The 14,180-nt window shown below is 47.3% G+C and overlaps 1 protein-coding gene across 1 annotated transcript; it reads left to right on the forward strand.

The window, feature by feature from the left end:
- Positions 1-939: 939 nt before the first annotated feature.
- Positions 940-6,030, forward strand: LOC104275007 (BTB/POZ domain-containing protein KCTD16-like; the record flags this gene model as incomplete). Its single annotated transcript, XM_009870834.1, has 3 exons — positions 940-1,771; positions 5,580-5,706; positions 5,940-6,030. Coding segments are annotated over exons 1-3 (1,050 nt in total), but the record flags the coding sequence as incomplete, so codon positions are not given.
- Positions 6,031-14,180: the final 8,150 nt, after the last annotated feature.

Consider the following 14,180-nt stretch of genomic DNA (forward strand, 5'->3'; position numbering starts at 1 on the left):
TAGCGCAGGCTGCGGGCTTTCTGCAAGTCATCTGAGCCACCCGAACGCGCACCCCGCGTCGGAGTTATTCCTGGGGGTTTTCCTTCGTTTTCTTCTTCTTTTTTTATTTATTATGATTTCTTTTTAAATTCTCCCCCCTATATGTGTTGGTTTGTCTCGTCGCGCACCACCGTTAACTTTCCTGTGACTGGGTTTTAACTCTTGCGATCTCCGTGGATGCTGCCGAGAGCACTTTTCTTGCCTTCGCTGCCCCTTGCCGGGGTCGGATTTGAGACCGACGGGGCTCGGTGTGCCTGCATGTGTGTCTCCAAATCGTGCTTTGCTTTCCTTTCCAAGAGCTGTGCATTCACTGTAATCAAGGTAAGACTCACTGTTCTTGCTCCCTCATGTCCATGCCTGAATTAGATGTTTCTGTAAAGACAAAGTCTGTTTTCTTTTAAATGGTGGAGTCATATATAGTCCTCCCATTGACCAGGAGTTGTGAAAAAGAAGCACAGAACTTGCAAAAAAAAAAAAAAAAGCCCTATTTAGCAGATCTCGCTTGGCTTTCTAAACTGATCTGCTTTTGTCTGTTGCAGCTTCCGTGATGCTTAAAAGAATAATTTCTGTCTTATTTTGGTTTTCTTTTTGGCAGACCTATGGATGACCACAGGCTTGGCTTGACCTTGATTTCGATGGCTTTGTTGGAAGATCTAATGGTGTGATTGCATTTCGTGAAGTGATTGCTGTCCAGCCTCTGTGGCTCTGGGTATAAGCCACTTCTGCCACGCTGTCACTCATGGACAATTCAGATTTTTTTTTAAACAAACCCTTTTGGCTGTTTTTCCTTGCTTCCCTTGTCCCCCCCTGTTTCTCCTTAATGTTGCGAGCCTTATTCTACACTTTGATCTGATTGACAGTCCTGCTGCTTCGTGCTGCTGGTTTCTGTTTTAAAGTACAATGGCTCTCAGTGGCAACTGCAGGACTTACCTTCCTCCTCGAGAGCAGGGGACTGGGCTGCACTCCTTCCCGGAGGTCGTGGAGCTAAACGTGGGCGGCCAGGTTTACTTCACTCGCCACTCCACCTTGGTGGGCGCCCCTCACTCTCTGCTCTGGAAAATGTTCACCCCAAAGAGAGACACAGCCAACGATCTGGCCAAGGACTCCAAGGGAAGATTCTTCATCGATAGAGATGGTTTCCTTTTCCGCTATATTCTGGACTATCTCAGGGACAAGCAGGTGGTTCTGCCTGACCACTTCCCAGAGAAGGGGAGGCTCAAGAGGGAGGCTGAGTACTTCCAGCTGCCGGACTTGGTCAAACTCCTGACTCCCGATGACAGCAAGCAAAGCCCTGACGATTATTGCCACAGCGACTACGAAGAGGTCTCCCAAGGCAGCGACACGAGAATTTGCCCACCCTCGTCGCTCCTGCCACCCGATCGCAAGTGGGGATTCATCACCATTGGGTACCGGGGGTCATGCACTATTGGCAGGGAGAGCCAAGCAGACGCCAAATTCAGGAGGGTTCCGAGGATTTTGGTTTGTGGAAGGATTGCTCTGGTCAAAGAGGTCTTTGGAGAAAGTTTAAATGAAAGCAGAGACCCGGACAGGGCTCCAGAGCGGTACACCTCCAGGTTTTATCTCAAGTTCAAGCACCTGGAGAGGGCTTTCGACATGTTGTCCGAGTGTGGATTCCACATGGTGGCCTGTAACTCCTCGGTGACAGCTTCCTTTGTCAACCAGTACACAGACGACAAGGTCTGGTCTAGCTACACTGAATATGTCTTCTACCGTAAGTACCAGGCGTTTCTGAGGGAAGCGTAATCACCTGTTTTAAGCCGCTCCCTGTACAACTCCAAGAACAAGATTTCCCTGTGTCCGCAGCGGGCTGGGGCTTTATTTACATCTGGGGAGGGGGATACGCTTCGGTTTCATTTTTGGAGATGTGAAGCGAGGCTGAACTCGGTGGCTCGGTCTTGGCTAGGTGGCAGCACAGACTTGCCGAAGGCTGGCCCGCCCCTGTGCCTGTTGGTGCTGCTGGCTCTGGCTCCCTACATCACCCACCTCACTGCCTCCCGGTACCCGAGGGATGCGGTGTAAGCCTCGCGAACGCGCTGCAGATTTCATTACCAAAAAAAATAAAAAATCTTCGAATGGGATTCAATTTACAAAGGTAATAGCTGCTTGATAATAGTCGAGCACAGTCAGCCCAGCCATCTGTCAAACAAACCTGATGCTCTTCCCCGCAGGGAAGGGAAAACAAAATCCTGTCCCCCCCAGCTGCTTTTCAGCAGGGGGAATTTGAGGAGCCAGCCCGACACACTCCGAAACGAGGGCTCAGGGCGAGGCGAGGTGCTGTGCCTCGCTGGGCAGCGTGCCTCTGACAAAACACAGTAGCCCCCCGAGGAGAAGTGGCTGCCCTGCTCACCGCAGTCCCGCCGGGTCACGCGCCGTTGTGGCAGTTTTAGCCAAGAGCTCGAGCAGGCTCGTTAACTTTCGCGGTTGATGTTCAGGTAGGGGCACTGTTACCAATGGTAACACGAGGGTAATTTCGATTGTATAATTCTACATCAGAAAAAAATCATTCCGCAACCGCCGTGCATCAGCGTTGGAGGGTTTCGCGAGGCTTCTCTCCTCCATTTTCGTTTGGAGAGGGCGAAGGCTGGAGCCCAGTTGGAGAAATGGCCTTTAGCCGGCTGCTGCTTCGGGCCGTGGGGTTGGGAGGAGGAGGGACCCGCTGTGCTCTGTGCTGTGCTTACAGCTTGTGGGGTCGGGAGCGTGGGGAGCTGACAAAAGTTTTAGATGAAAGATGTATCGGGAGGCGAATAGTTGGTGTGTAATGCTGGATTCAGCGCCATCTACTCCTGTGTCTGGGCTCAACAGGCAGCCCTAATCTGCTTATGTAATGATGCTTAAGTTAGCATCCTGAAAAGCCATCTGTATTTTGACATGCATAGATTTACTTAAAATTAGTTTTCTAGCTGGATTGCTTGGCAAAATAGTTCTAAGGTCATGGATCCGCTTATATTCCAGCAAGGATGGATGGTTGCTATTACTGGGCTGCTTCTGTTTGAAATCACAGCGTCTTACACAAGTTCTAGGAGGAGAGTTAAGGTACTTAAAGGAACAGAGTCAAATAAATTGTGTTTGCATTTATACTTAAAATCAGACAAAAATGTAGATCCCTTATAGGCACAATGGTTTGCTAACTGAACAGAGGGTGGACGTAGGCTTTCCATGAATTGGAAAACACAGACTCCTGGTTTTCATATTACGGAAATTTTTACCTTCAAGGATTGCTCATTGCTTCCACATTCCTACAGCTAGGGTTAGGCACCGAGATGGGAGGTACATTAGAAATTTTGGAGAGTGAAAGTCTGTAACAGGTGTCACAAAATCTTCTCTCACCAGTGTGAGGAAAAGCCCAACCCAGTTAATGTTCCTGGAAAGACTTTTATCCAGTTCAACAGGCTTTCCTTTGGGCTCGTTTCAGTTTTGTGGATTTTCAACGCTGACACACTTTCAGAGATGGATTTTTCAAAGGGTCCTTCATTAGGAAAAAGCTAAGGCAGTGAATGTGCTGACAAATTTTTTGATTTTTTTTCTTTTAAATCTTGATCTGAATTGTTGTGTTGTGCTTCGTGCCATTTGCTGTTTGCTGTGATAGAGCTGCTGGTGGGCTGCAGAGTCTCTCCTGCCACCTGCTTGGGGTTTGGCTGCCACTAGCGACCTGGGAGCAGGCACGGTACCTGCAGAGTTCCCCTGGAGCAAAAGAACCTCCTTTCCAAACTACCAATTTTGGACTCGATCTTGAAAGTCTTTTCTAACCCAAACAATCCTATGATTCCTGAAATAATTTCATCTGAAAATTTGAGGTCCAATAGAATTGACATCTGGCTTTCTGGTGGAGCATCACAACTTCTCTGCAGCTGCTTAGCCTTAATTATTTAATCAGAAGCTGCCAACTGTGTCTATATAAGCATTAATTCATCAGGCTGTTGTGTTCGGGTTAATGGGCCTAAACGTGAGAGGTGTCCAAAGCAATGGGTTAGGTAGATGCAGAGGTGGTCTTTGCAGAGCCACGTCGTAGCTCCTGTGGCAGGCACAGTCTGAGGGACCCTTCAGAGCTGAGAAAAGAGGATTATTCCCAAAGGAGGAAGAACAAAGGAAGGAAATTTTTTTTTTGATACACCAAATACCTCGTGTGCTCCAAACACTACTCAGAAGGTAAATGCCTGTGCTTGGCACGGAGATGAAGAACGTTCTTCATGCGCGAATCCTTTTGAAAGCAGATCAGATGGACCGCAGGGGGTGCGAAGCGTGCAGCTACTCACACGGGTACAGCGCGTGCCGGTGACAGAGCTGTGTGATTAATATTGCATGACGTTTTCTCCCCTTGTTCAATTTTAGGTGCTATTAAGGCTAATGGGAGATTCGTGTTCTCTGTGGAGGAGGTTTTTTTCCCCGAAATGCAGGGCACGCAGAAAGCGTCCAGCGCAGCAAACCCGCGGCTCTTCTGCTGAGTGGGTGGCACGACGGGGCTGCAGTGCCGGCGCTGGGGATGACGGTGCAGTCCTAGGAGTGCAGCTGGGCTCCGCTCCAGTTCCAAAGGGGCCGTTGCACAAGGAGGGTTTGGAGACGGGCTGTGTTGGCACATCAGAGCTCTCTGAAGAGCAGCTCCTGCGTGGCGGGTAGGCAGGAGTCACCACCTGGCTCCTGCTCGCAGGTGGAGTGCGAGTTGAGGAGAGGGGGTGAGGTTCTGCTCGTGTATTTGCTTTCCCTCCAGTTTCTGTTATGTAAAAGATGTTTAATTAAATTTTACACTGGCTAAGGTTGGATTTCTGACTTGAACCAGTTTGTAATGTTCCCCCCACACCTCCTGTTGTTTTGATGATCTTGAAGTAAAACCTCATCTCCAAACGGTCTCATTTTTAAGAGGGTGGGTTGTATATTTTTTTAGGAGGTTGCGCTTGGATCTTCAGCTTTAAATGTTTTCAACCTTTGCAATGGGCTGAATCAAAAATGTGCACTTGAACATCTGGTAAATGTTGTGGCGGGGGTGAGGGGTGTTAAAGCATATGGGCTGGCTCAGCCTTTTGTAGGCTGGCCCCGTTCCTGGCTTCTCAGTGGCAGCAGCACGCTCTTTCTCAGCACCTCCCATAACCTACAAACCAGCTCCTTCTGCCTGATCCGAGCCTTGCAGCGTCGCCAGGGTTGTGGGCGACAGTCCTGCACGGGGGTGTTGTGATTGCCAGAAGAGCAAAATAACAGGTTGGAAGTGGAGAAGGCTTTGGGTTCAGGCAGCAGGCTGCCTGCCTGTGTCTGCCGAGCAGCTAGGAACCGAAGGATATGATGGAATGGGGAGAAACTGCATGGCAGCCCCCCTCTGCATGTTGCTGTTGCCCCCCAAACCCTGGTGCCATGTCCCTTCTCTTTCTGCTTGTCAGTGGCTGGGACTGCGTGAGGCTCTTGGAACAGTTCACAGAACAGACTAGAGTTGGGATCTCCCTCTGTATCATGTCAAACCCTTCGGTTTTCCTCTCTGGCTCCCTGCACAGCTGGGAGTAGCACCAACAAGGAGTAAGTTATCCCCTGCTCAGCTGGAGTGGTAAGGTGGGGGGAGAGGAGAGCTACTAGGCAGAAAGGAACAAAAATAGAAGAAGTGCAGATGGAGGAAAAGGAGAAAAGATTCACACACAATCTGGAGATAAAAGAACTAGGGACAAGGTGGGGGTACTTGTTAGATACGTCAAGCCTTCGGTTTAACCCTCATGTTTTCCCCACAACAAGCAGGTGGAAAAGGGTTGACAAATGCTGCTTCAGGTTCCCTATCAGAAAAGAATGTGGGGATTTAGACAGACAACTGTCCCTGCCCTTCCTAAGGCCACGTTCTAGACTCTGAGCAACCATGAGAAAATCAGGACAACACTCCGATTTGATTAACCGTTGCCTTGCACCAGCTGCTTCACATCTGCACGCATGGAGCAGCTCAAGCAGCTGCAGGTGTCCCAAGGAAGCCGTGAGGCGTTCCTGGTGCTGGAGTTCCGGAAGGCAAAAATTAATTAACAAGGCTCTTCCTCCTGAAGGACATGTGCTGCTTCCGCTCACTCTAGGGGCAGCTCTAAATTTTGGACATCTTGCCTTACTCTCCCAAGAAGATGCTGGCTGGGGGTGCTTTTCAGCTGCTGGCAGGGGGCTGATGTGCAGAGAGGTGTTCGTGAAGTAGGTTTCAGATGCATCCCCTGCACCTACAGCTGTGCTGCCACACAGGTTGGGTGTGGGAGAGGAACATCACCTCTTTTCCCCTCTCTTTAATCGTGCGTGTGAACGGGACTAAAAGATCCCAGAGCGATGTACGTACCACTGACTCAGGGACGAATTGTGTGGTAGAAGTTTGCCTGACAGAAGTGAGTGCTGAGGTGCAGTGACACCTACAGCTGTGCTGCCACACAGGTTGGGTGTGGGAGAGGAACATCACCTCTTTTCCCCTCTCTTTAAACTGATGTTGCCAAATGTTCTAGTAGTTGGTTCTGTCTGATTTTAAATCAGTGAAGATCAAAAGGACCCAAAAGAGAAGGGCAAGTCTAATCCAATGAATAATGCAAGCGTCTGTTGCTGGTGACAGGAGATGTTTCTGTTTCCAGGTAATTATTGTCATCATGAGTGAATCTGGTCCATCCTGCCAAACCTCTGTCTCAGGAGGATGATCGTCGGCAGGTGGTGAGGCTGTAAGCAGCTGAGCCTGTTAACATTTGTGTCAGAAGGACCTTGCTCTGAGCTTTTTTGGTCGGTCTTGAATGACAGTGGATTTCCCCCCCTGCCCCCAGTTTGTTGTGGCAGCCTGAAAACCCTGCAAAGTGTTTGATTAGATTTGCTCCATTGATGAAAAATGCTATTATTTCTTGGAAACCACGTGTTGCATCTGATTGTTAGATTAGCCTAAGAATCTCCCGCTCAACGCCTAGCCAAACCACAATTTGGTTACAAAGTTAGTTGGATGTAGGACTCAGAGTTCTTCCTAATAATGAATGAATGGTGAAGTTCGGGTACTGGCGTTTGTCTCTACGCCGTATTCACGGCATAGCTGGTTATTTCACAGCCCCTTGGATATGATCTTCATCGGTCTGAATGTTAGAGAGAGGTGTTTGGTGTGATTGTACAGATCTGTTACCTTGCTGCTCCAGAATAGCACTTGGTGATGCAGATCCTCCCTCTGTCACAACATCTGCACAGCAGCTGGATAGATTTCCTCCCAGGGAGAACCCTTACCCCTCTGTGCTGTGCCTGTGGAGGTCTCTGTGGTGGAAGAAGAGGGTTTGTGAGCTTTATGGAAATATTCTTACAATGCCCAGCCACTAGCTCTGCTGCTGCAGGACCAACAGGTATGGGCTGGAGGCAGAACCTCGCCTGTGAAGCTTGTGTTGCTGCTGCTGCTGCTGCTGCTCTGTGATCCACTGGAACTGTAATGACTAAAGGATTAACCAAGGAGGGCTGGCATTTAGGGGAAGAAAAAAAAATCGATGTATTTTAAACTGCAATCTTGAGCTGGACGTTTTCCAGAACGGCGCGCACGAAGTCCCACAGCGCCGTTTCAGTAGACTGAGTGATCGGAGGAAGGTTCTGCTGTAATAAAAGCAGATGTGTGCCAACGAGATATTCCCCGTCCGCTGCCCTGGGACAGCAGAGCCCCGGCAGGCGGCCCTGGGCTGCTCCCACCAGCAGCTTGATTTGGCTTGGCGAGGTCTGGCCTTTAAAAAATCCGCTGAATCGTAGCCGTGGTTCTTAGGAAAGCAAAATTCTGAAAGAGCAAAGGAGTGTAAATAAGAAAACAGAACACAGATATTTGCCATTCGATGAATACCAGCAACATATTGTACATGCAGACAAACACTTCCTTGCAGCAGGTTGGTTTGTTTTTTTTTCTTTCCAGCCATCCTGCATTTGTTTAAATTTGTAACCACAACATTTTCTCAGTTTCTTCTCCTTGTTTTTTTCGGCTTTTCAAGTTCAAGGCTAACATACAGTAAATATGAAGGCAAGAGGAAAAATTTAAATTGCATCTTTGCAAAGAGCAAGACCAACCTTTTATGAAATGCTCAAACCCATATTTTTTGTGAAGGAAGAAAAGAGACTGCAGTGAGTTAGACCTGGTAGAATTGCTCTCATTGTCACCAAAGCGTAATGGCAAGTGAGTTGCTGGTTCAAAGAACCTCGCTTGAGTGATTTCCCCCTGCTACTTTCAGAAGATGTGCTCAAGCTAATACTGGAATAAATGAAACATTGGTGCCATTATTCTGCCTCCTAATGTTAACCCAAGTGCTTAAGGAACAGTGGAGCTTGAGCTTCAAATCTGATGCTGTAAAGGGAGCATGTTATTTTGATGATTTTGGAGGTGCTGAACACCTGCAGTGTCTCTCAAGTCCACAAAGATGCAGGTCTCAGTGTGTGTAAAATAAATATATTTTATATAATGAAATATAAAAGCATAGGGCATAAAGTAATGGCTCCCTTCGCTGGTTTGGGACAGGAGGCTGGTGTTTGTTTCTGTGCTAATGGCTCTGACTAAGGTCTTCCTTTGGACTTTTCTTTTGGAGTGAATGTCCCTTGGTTTTGTCTCTGGATCTGGGTAAACAAAACAGAGAATGAACAGCAGTACACTGGGCCTCAGAGCGCTGTTTCCTTAGTTCTCCCGAATTAGCTTGTTATATTGGTTTTCTAATAACGTTTAAGAAAAAGTGAGAAGTCTCAAACTGTGAGAATACTTTTTACGTTCCAACAGCGGGGTATAAGCATTGTTGAAGTGCTCATAAACTGTTCAGTTAGAGTGTGAGCTGACCACGTTCTATTGCCTGTCGCTCGTGTGAAATGCCTTTCTGCCTGTAAATCGGGTGTTGATGTGAGCACTCTGCAGCTCTGATAACCAGCTGGACTTAGGAAGCCAGTTCATAAATCACCAGTGTTAAAAATTTTCCAGTGCTTCCTCTGAATCTACCGTCAAAGTGATTAGTGATTTATAGGAGATTGTTGATTAGCTGCTAAGGCAGCTAAAATATTCTTTTATTGAAAATATGGTGACAAGAACCCTGGCCCTCCTGGTTTGCAATCTGTCCTGAAAGTCTTGAGAGCAAACTCCCTGAAGCCTGCATGTGAACATCTCTGTAACTGTGCTCCAGACATGGGGTTCTGGAGTTTGTTGGAAGAAGGCTACAATGCACCCAAACCTTTAATTTCAGACAGGAAAGTGAACCCCAGTTGTGGCGCGTGTTTCGAGAAGAACAGATCTCCGTTGGAAGGGGCAGAGGTGCAAGGGATGCTCTCATCCCCGCTCTGAGCTGGGGCTGCTCTTCAGGCATTAGTCTTTGGCCAGATTGAAAGAGAAATTTCTCTCACTGCGTGTTTTGGAGGAGACTTATTTCAAGACTTCAGACTGAATTTCCGTCAGACTGGATCAGTGTACATTTCTGCACCGGAATTAAATCAGGCTGAAATAGAACCCAGTGGAACGTGCTGATTTTGACTGAATTTTACACTTTAAATATTCTCAGAGCCAAAAACTCAGAGCAAAGCTTGAGTGAGCAAAAAGCCATCAGGGAGCTTGGAAAAAAATATTTATTTGTGCTTCTACCAAGGCAATTTTACTGGATTTTTCTCAGCTCGAGGTTTTCACTGGTAGTGTGGGAAAGTCCAACGTTTTGTTCCACAAAGAACCAGGAGGATTGCAGAGGCTGATCCCGAGACTGGGAAGCAAAGATGTTTTTTTGCAAATATACTCTTTGCATGCTCAGATGAAAATGTGCTTTCTGGTTGTCAGTTAAACCAAATATAACACCTCCATCGATAATGGGTGCTTTCATATAAAATTTGAGCTGAGTTTTCTCTTGCGGTGTCATTGCCTCAGCTTGGTGTCATGGGGCACATGAGGGTAGGGCTGGATGTCAGAGCAGAAGCCTGGAGCTTCTGAAAGAGCTGAGATGCTTCTCTGGAGGTGTGAAACCTTGTAACATGAAAAAAATCAATAAGGAGGGGTTTGATGAGTTCCTGATTATTTTAGAGATATGTTGGGTTTTCATTGGTTTGCTCCCTTAGTTTTCAGGCTGGGGAGCTGGTCCTCGAGACGGTACCTGGTTCTTTTTGCTCGTATGATGCTGCAGCATAGTTGGGGGGGTGGAGGGGGGAAATTACCATTCTTGCAGAATTAAAGAGGGAGTTCTGTTTCGGAATAGGTTTGCTCTGAAAGTTACCTCAGTGGTTGACATGGCAAATATATTTAAGGTACTTTGCTTAAGCGCAGCTGTGCTTTCCTGAGGTCGCAGTCGGGAACGCATGGCCAGCAATTCCTTGACAGCTGCGTCCTTGTTGGTTTGATCCTGACGTGCTGTGACCTCTCTGATTTACCCCTCTGTTGTTCCTGCCAGTATGGGATAGGATATCTTTCTCTTAATCCTGCTGATGCCCCTTAAACCCCAGGACATGTAGGTTGGAGAGGTTTTGTACTCATGGCTCAATTAAACTCTTCCATTCCCTTGGGCGTTGTTTCAGCTCAACCACGTGCGGCCCAAGGGTGTCTTTACTTTCCTCAGTGAAGCCACAATTGTCAAGATGCACAAGCATGTGTTTCCTTGCTGGGGGAAGAGTAGCTTCTAGGTATTCTTGATTTCATTCATTTGTGAGCATTCAAGAGAACAAATCCTCTATTCTCTCAAATCAATGCACTTATATTACATGAGGAATAATTCGCTCCCTTCCTTGAAGTCAGAGCAGATAGACAGAAAGCTGGGTGCCTTACTTTAAGTAGACAAAGAATATTTAAATAAGGATGCTGATAAGAGTGCTTTCACCAGTAAAGATTTGATTAAAGAATCTGCTGCTTTAGAGAGCCCCATAGGTGAAGGCAGAAGTCAAAAGATACCATTTCTCGCAGGGGGATTGGAAAGCTGGTTAAAGTTTGGTCCGTGGGAAGAATTCAGGTTGGTGACATCCCAGTCTCTCCCCCCGGGGGGCCCTTTTCCAAGGCCAGTTCACCTTATCTCACCCAGGCGAGGGTTCTGGTGCCAGAATTCCAATGAACATTTTCACACAGAATCATAGAATGGCCTAGGCTGGAAGGGACCTTAGAGATCATTTTAATCCAGCCTCCCTGTCGCCAGGGACGCCAGCTCTCGACTAGATCAGACACCACATGAGGACTGAGTGGGAATCGAAGCTGCATCTTCAGTGTTGTCATTGTTGTCAGCACCGTTGCTCAAACCACTGAGCTAACCGGCCCCCATGTTCTTGTCAAGATGAACATTTAGTAGCAATAGTATTTGTTCGGTGCACTGGCTTTGATGTCCTTCATGACAGAAGTAAAAAAAAAACAACCTCCCTCCCAAAAGGACAGGATTGTCACCGTTTTGGGACTTAAAGTAGAAATGGATGTCATGACTAGGACTTTTTTGCTGGTTTATATCAGTTAATTTGTTTGGATTTTGGTTTTTTCTTTTTTTTCTTGCAGAATGGGCAATGAATATCAATGAGTTTACCTCCCGTTGTAAAGGTGAAACAAAATTTCCCAGGCATGGGATTAGGCAGCCCATGGTAGTCTGCATCCCCTTGTGACTGGCAGCTCTTTTGGACATCGTTAACAGGGGGAATCCAACTCTGCTCTAACTGACTTCCACTTGTAAATCTTCAGAATGCTTGACTCGTACCTAGGAAGCATCAGGATTTATTTTATAAAGATTTTCTGTGTTTCAGAAGCCAGAATAACCTTCCCTGTGCCAAAACTCAAAGGGCTGCAGAGGGTGATCCGTGTGAAGCTCTGGATAATGGCATCCTTTCTTCTCCCAGCAGCAGCGCACACGTTTCCAGCCGGGCTGGCGCAAAGCGGGTGGCACGTGAGCAGCCAAGCCCTGTTCCCCTGGACGGCGTGACCGACTCGCCTGCCCCTCGCCCCGGGGGTCTCTGCAGTCTCTTTGATTTCAGCAGAGCAGCCAAGGGACTCAGACCTCCTGTCTGAGGCCGCCCTGTTCCCCCGCCATGAGGTGCTCCCCGCACCGATGCCGTGAAAAGCCGAGAGCAGGACTCAGTCTTGGTGACCATTAAGCAGGAAATCTTTGTGGCAGTGCTGGACACACAGGGCATCGCCTCTCAAAATGCGCGTGCCGTAGAGAGCCAGATGTGTGACTTATATGCAGGTTATACATACAGATTCATGAGATTTCTGAGAAATTCTTAATATATTCATTGTTCTCAAAGTTTACCACGCACTGCCACATTATAGTCTCTCAGTGGGCTTCAGAGATATCTGCTGGTTGTTTACTTCATCCTCCTCTTCATCGCCATGTTCTTTTGGGGAAGTATAGCCTGCGCTCCCTTGTTCTTGCTGACAAGCAAGGTCTGCAGTCTTGAGGCACCCTGCTTATCTCATACTGACCTTGCCTTCCGTTCTCGGAGATCGTTCCCGCTCACAGCATTACAATGCGTGTACAACGCCATCCTTACAGAGTTCATTGCTGCTGCTTGTTAAAGGCAAGGAAATTTCAGCCAAAAAAAGTTTAAAAAAGTTAAAAGCAAGGAAATTTCAGCTAGGAAATTTCCGTCAGGCCCTTGCTTCAACCCACTTTGACGGTGCCTTGCCCTCCCCAAAAATTCACGGCAGTAGCGCAGAGGTTTGAGTTTGTGTGTTCTTGATCCAGCCAGAACAGAGCTGGATCCCACCACAGTTGGAGGTGCTGGCAGCGGGACTGGATTTTGAGAGGATTTTGTTCGTTTGTACATTCCTTTTCCACGTTTTGCTCGTGGCTTTGGTACAAACGGCCTCGCACTTGAAGTTAGTCTAAACACTAGATTTTCCTTGCAAGAGGACGGTCGACCTACAGACGGGGAAAGAAGAGCAAAACTTCCCGCAGACGGCTGGGGAAGCAGCCTCTCTGCCGCCCGCCTGCTGATGAAAGGCAGTCATTTTCTGGATGAAAGCTAAAAGCTACATGGCAGATAGTAAATAAATAATTTCAGGGAAACATTGCACATAGATTTTTTTGGGAGGGGGAACAGAACTTAATTAAATTTTGTGAACATGCCTACGTAGTTCCATTGATTAAGAAAAAAATTAATATGTGCTACGTCTGTAAGATTTACTCACTTGACAGTGTTTTCCCTTCCTCCCCCTCCCTCAGTTTCATTCACTTTATATCCTGCAGTGGTAAGGGACCACATTTTTGTTTTTCTTTCTTGAAGAAATTGATCCTAAGAATCACTGAACATGATATATGGTTTGTAACTACAACATTGCCAAGCAAAAAAAAAATCACTGAAGAAGGCTGGGCAGATATTATATTAATTTCCATTTTAAAATGGATTTTTTCCCACTAGGACAAATAAAAAGGCTTTCAGCAGCCTGTAGTAATAATTAGTTAAAAGGTAGTATAAATCTTGCTCGGCTAATTTAGCAAGGTGGGTTTTTTTAGAGACTTCACAAGACATTTTTCTGCCATTGAATCCCAGCTCACTCCTGAATTCACGATACCAGCTGCTTTAGTTCTCGCTGGGATCTCAGCATCTCCTCTTTTGTCCATCAGGGAGACAAACAGAAGCCGTGGAGGTGACCACGACCGGTGCCTGGCAGAGGTGCAGGAGGTCCAGAGGGTCCACCTGCTCCAGCCCACCTCCAGCGAAGGGCACGGGGCAGCACCAGGGGACACGAACCTCACCGCGGTGGTGATGGATCTTCTGGAAGGGCTTCCTTGGGGCCACCTGCTCTGCAGGATGGCAAACGTGCTGCTATTATTGAGATAAAAATATATTTCATGAGAACCCAGAGAGTTTGTTTATATTTTAGCCTTCAGGTGTCCTACCCTAGTTGCCTGTTTCTGTTGGGGCTGAGAGCGCAGCCCCCAGTCCCCCCGCCCAGGGTGAGCAGCGAGCTCCCGGATTCGTTTTGGTCCAAGTTGGCTGCTTTTCGTTCCCCGTCTCATTAAGGTACGGCACCGAGTTCTTTGGTAAATGAGGAGGCTGCTGTCCTTGCTAGCATAATTGTGATTTGGCATATTGGTACAGTATTAAAATTCCAATGGAACAGATGGTGTCAGGATTTTAACTTATGCTTATGAGATGCAGATGATCCAAGGAGTGAACTTGTACACTAGTTATTTTTATTTTTAACAGGTTAGAACAAGTTACTTTTTGACTATTATTGCTCCACTTACTGTTTTTTCTTTCCC

This window comes from Apaloderma vittatum, unplaced genomic scaffold (assembly GCF_000703405.1).
Source record: "Apaloderma vittatum isolate BGI_N311 unplaced genomic scaffold, ASM70340v1 scaffold8276, whole genome shotgun sequence".
Lineage (NCBI taxonomy): Eukaryota > Metazoa > Chordata > Aves > Trogoniformes > Trogonidae > Apaloderma > Apaloderma vittatum.